This window comes from Danio aesculapii, chromosome 10, assembly GCF_903798145.1.
Source record: "Danio aesculapii chromosome 10, fDanAes4.1, whole genome shotgun sequence".
Classification (NCBI taxonomy): Eukaryota; Metazoa; Chordata; class Actinopteri; order Cypriniformes; family Danionidae; genus Danio; species Danio aesculapii.
This window is the reverse complement of record NC_079444.1, coordinates 1409609-1414608: the sequence shown is the minus strand read 5'-3', so window position 1 is coordinate 1414608 and position 5000 is coordinate 1409609. Positions and strand designations below refer to the sequence as shown.

Genomic DNA, 5000 nt, shown 5'->3' with positions numbered 1-5000 from the left:
GTTTGGAATATTTCAGTGCAATATCTGTGCAAAAGGCATGCTGTTTAAAAAATAAATAAATAAAATGGTCACTATAATCCAGCAGCAAGGTTTCCACTTCGTTGGCTTGTGTAATATTGAATGAATGCGTATCTCAGTATCTGATTGTCCTTGAGATCAAGCATTAAATCTGATTTTTCATGTCCTGTTTTTGCACACCAGATGCTCCCCGAGCCATTGTGAACACGGAGGGAAATGCTCGCAGTCATGGAGCACGTTTCACTGCAACTGCTCCGCCACAGGCTACAGCGGAGCGACCTGCCACAGCTGTAAGAAATACAGACACTACAAACGCCACCACCGCATTTATTCAGCACTCGGAAGTCAAGGACAGATCAGGAGTCAAATGCGGAGAGAATAGTTTAATCAATCTGCAGCTTACACTCTGAACCATCTGCAGGGAGACACTTTTCACTCAGAAATGACCGTAGTTCATTTTAATACACCAGTGGTTCTCATCTGGTTTGGTCATGGGACCCACATTTTGACCGCGACCCAAATATTTAGGAACTATAATATATTTTTAGGAATTATGATTAATTTGTATTTATTTGTTAACATACACAAGTAGTAACAGATATATCATAAGGAAATCACCAAGACTTACAAATAAATAATATTTTATTGCTGTCATTTAACAAAATGTATGAAACTTGTGATGCCCTCAGCTCTTGGAGTCGTGTTTGAAAATAGTCCACAGGTTTGTCCAACCCAGGCTCATTCTGAGAATGTAGTCCCGGGGACATTTCTGGAGACCGCGAAATACGTAGCCGGGGGTACGTACGGCTGCATTTCATTTTTTTAAGCGAACGCTGTGGGGCGGTGTGAGGCCGTTCTTTTCGGCGCTTGCCTGCCGGCCGGCCACTAGCCTCCATGTTGAGGGCTTTCCCGCTGCAACCAGTTTGCTTTGGCCGGTTAGCTCTTCGTGTACTCTGGCGGACTCGAGGCACAGAGAGGGGCTGACCACGACGACGACGACCTTGTTCGAGTCCGGGGAAGAGCGGTTCCAGAAATCAGGTAAGAAAACAAAAACAAAATCCAAAAAATGAAGCGAACAAGTTCATCACAGGGGGAGAATGTGGTCAAAATCCGAAAACGTGGTAAAAATCAGACGAGGGCTTTTCTTTTTCTGGACGGCTTTTGTGAATCGTCGTTGGTTGGGTTTAGGGACGGAGGAGGGTGGGTCAGCCGATTGGCCCGTCGCACGGTCAATCATTCTGTCATCCAGGCAGACAGGCGGAAGGTCGTTTGACAGCGGCCTCCAGCGGGTTTACGCGAGAACGGCGGGGAAAGTGTGCCCAGCGGCCTCTCGCCGACTCGCGAAAACAAAAACTGCAAAAATACGTACCTCCCGGGACGTATTCCGTGGTCTCCAGAAACGTCCCCGGGACTACGTTCTCAGAATGAGCCTGGGTTGAGGTTTCATGCTCACTACATATGACACACTGAGGTTTTAAGCCTTTTTTGTCGTCAATATGTGTAAATCCATAATTTACATATTCAAGGTCGTACTTGTGCTTCGAAATTTCACATGTCGAAACAGTAGGGGTGTTGCACGCACATTTCAAAATAAAAGTCTGGTATAAGCAAAATAAGTTAAAAATGAAACTTTTTTGACCACACACTCTGCGACCCATTGAAAATGTTCCCGCGACCCACCAGTTGAGAAACACTGTATTACACATCTCAGATGTTAACATACAAACTACAATGTAACACGCTGAACTAAATATGAATTTGACGTGAGTTTTTTTGTATTTCAGTAACACTAAGAGCTCTATTTTAATGATCTTAGAGTAAAGTCTAAAGCACAGAAGCACTCAGTGCGTGTCCAAATGCACTTTTGCTATATTAAGGATGGGCAAAACAATCTGTGCACACAGCGCATGGTCTAACAGTATTGTCCTTATTATCTTAATGAGTTATGGGTGTGTTTTGAGCATATCTCCGATTCCCTGTAGATGCCAGTTGCATCGCGCCATGGCGCATTTGCTATTTACATGGCGATCTTTGTAAAAGCTGAACGCTTCACTAGCAAGAATAGATTAAAGACATCATATATAATACACCCGGAGCAATGTGGCGCTATGCACAATGTTTTTTGCTAGTTTCAGCCTGACGCAGGTTTCATTTTTATGCTTTACACCATGTGTGTACATACACCGAGTGTTTGTCTGAAAAAGATGTGTGTTAAGGCGCATTGTTGACGTGTTGCTACTGTATTTTGAGACAACTGAAAAGACCGTATTGACCAACTAAGTGCATGTCTAAAGTCAGTGAAGCAGGGTTTTATTTTAATGATCACATTAGTTTGATATTAAAACGCACATACATGTTGCTTATTACACACACAGGGATGTGCATCAGCACAGAAAAATCTTAAAATGTGAAATATTAAAGGATTAAAACGGTGGTTCAGGCTGGTTGTGGTGGTTTAATGGTGTGAGGGATATTTTCTTGGCACACTTTGAGTCCATTAGTACCAACTGAGCATCGTGTCAACCCCACAGCCAACCTGAGTATTGTTGCTGATCATGTTCATCCCTTTATGACCACAGTGTCTCCATCTTCTGATGGCTACTTCCATCAGGATAACGCACCATGTCTATGACCACAATCACCAAATCTCAATCCAACAGAGCACCTATGGGATGGGGTGTAGCAGGAGATTCGCATCATGTACGTGCAGCCGACAAACCTGCAGCAACTGCGTGATGCTATCATGTCAATATGGAGCAAAATCTCTGAGGAATATTTCCAGTACCTTGTTGAGTCTATGCCACGAAGGATTAAGTCAATTCTCAAGGCAAAAGAAGGGTCCAACCTGATACTAGTAAGGTGTACCTAATAAAGTGGCCAGTTAGTGTGTTTCTTGTGTCTGTAAAGAAAATAATCGCTGAGATTCCAGTGTGTTTGTTGACCACATAAACTGTTATAAAAGCACACGTCTGGTCTGAGTCTTTCCCCTGGAGAATCGTAATCTTAAGCGATTGATGATTGGCTCCTTTACTAGTAGGCGGGGCTTCATTCGCCATATTGACTGTTACACATTTAAAACTAAACGAGTGATGCATCTTGTGTATTCTAGAGTCTTTGATTAGTCATAATGAGTAAAAGCAGGGGGGTTTGTAGAGGTATCACAACCACAAAAGAACCCCCAGACATTGATCGCGACATAATCAATACATTTCATTATATTCGGTGGCAAATGATCGAAACTGCATGTTGTCCGCTTAATTTTTCATGCCTTATTTGTGTAATGAAACCTCCCGGTGTATCTGCTTTATAAAATGAAGGCAGTGCTTGATCTGAAGTGCGGTGTCATAAATATTGCAGGCGCTCAGGCGAACAGAACGCCTTTAATTACGACCATCTGCATCTGTTTTGTAGCGCTGAATTCATGGTGTAACCAAACGCTGGAACTTCACCATCTATTAAGGTGCTAAAGGGGGGAAACGAATTACTGTAGGTTTCAATGTCAAGAAAAATAATAGCAATGTACAATGAATAAGGTGAAACTACCATCTCTTTCATTCAAAGCTGACTTTTATTTTGAATTAATTGAAAAAAATTAACCTAGCAAATATAAAAAGCAGTAGTTTTATTTAAAGTAGTATTTTTACAGTAGTGGCACGGTGGCTCAGTGGTTAGCACTGTCACCTGACAGCTAGAAGGTCGCTGGTTTGAGTCCGAGCTGGGCCAGTTGGCATTTCTGTGTGGAGTTTTCATGTTCTCCCCATGTTGGCGTGGGTTTCCTCCGAGTGCTCCGGTTTCCCCCACAGTCCAAACACATGCACTATAGGGGAATTGGATGAACTAAATTGACCATAGTGTTTGAGTGTAAATGCGAGAGTGGATGGGTATATCCCAGTACTGTTTTGCGGCTGGAAGGGCATCTGCTGTGTAAAACATTTGCTTGATAAGATGGTGGTTCATTCCACTGTGGCGACCTCTAATGAATAAAGACACTAAGGCCCAATCCCAATTCTAACTCTTAGCCCTTCCCCTTACCCCTCGTTTTGCTGCCATGTGATTGGCTGATTAGAAGTTTGCATTAACCAGCAGTTGGACAGGTGTACCTAATAAAGTGGCCATACATTTGTAATCATTATCAAGTTAATTGATTTGGGTTGGCACAACATAAAGGAATTGTGTGCATTCTAGCATTTTCTACAGAGCACTGCAGGAATGTCCTTTCATTTCTAAAGTTCTTCTGACTGACAGCAGCTTTATATGAGATCTAATTATGAGCCGGCAGTAAAGTATAGTCCCTCTCAATAACGCTCACCCTTTAAAACAGCTCAAGTGTGAACGTCTTAAATGCTGCCGCCATTAAATATTTGAGTGACATGTGCTTCATTTCAGCTCATATCTGCTGCACACTCTTTTATGGCTCCAAAACAGGCCTTTTTTTTCTTCCTTTAGGACTCGGTGTAAATCCATAAGCGTGTAAAACTCACCCTCTGCGGCTAATGAGCGCCTGGCCTTGCGTTATATTTTACATTGTTTCCTATACAGGCCTGAAATGCTGAGGAATTCAATTTGCCTTGATTTTCTTCTGTAATAAACATGCATGGTCAATATGTGATGAAAATATGCGTCTCGCTGCGCAGAACAAAGAGAGTAGAAAATAAAATGGATGAAAAACTACTTCTGCAAATGTACAGCCTCAGGAAAAAAAAAGGTAGACGGTGATACAAATAATGTTCCTTAAGGCAGTGTTTCCCAACCCTGTTCCTGAAGGCACACCAACAGTCCACATTTTCAACTTCTCCCCCTAATCAAACACACCTGAATCATCTCATCATAACATCAGAAGAGACTCCAACACCTGAAGTTAATGGGTCAGATAAGGGAGACATCCAAAATATGTACTGTTGGTGTGCCTCCAGGAACAGGGTTGGGAAACACTGCCTTAAGGAACATTATTAGTTCCACCGTGTACCTTTTTTCCTGAGAGT

The 5000-nt window shown here is 42.5% G+C and overlaps 1 protein-coding gene across 1 annotated transcript in view; it reads left to right on the top strand.

The window, feature by feature from the left end:
* cntnap3 (contactin associated protein family member 3) overlaps positions 1–5000 on the top strand; it is a 251788-nt gene that overhangs the window by 144029 nt on the left and 102759 nt on the right. The window contains exon 11 of the mRNA XM_056466569.1: positions 202–308. Within this exon, the coding sequence (XP_056322544.1) occupies positions 202–308 (107 nt within the window). The remainder of the gene's footprint in view (positions 1–201; positions 309–5000) is intronic.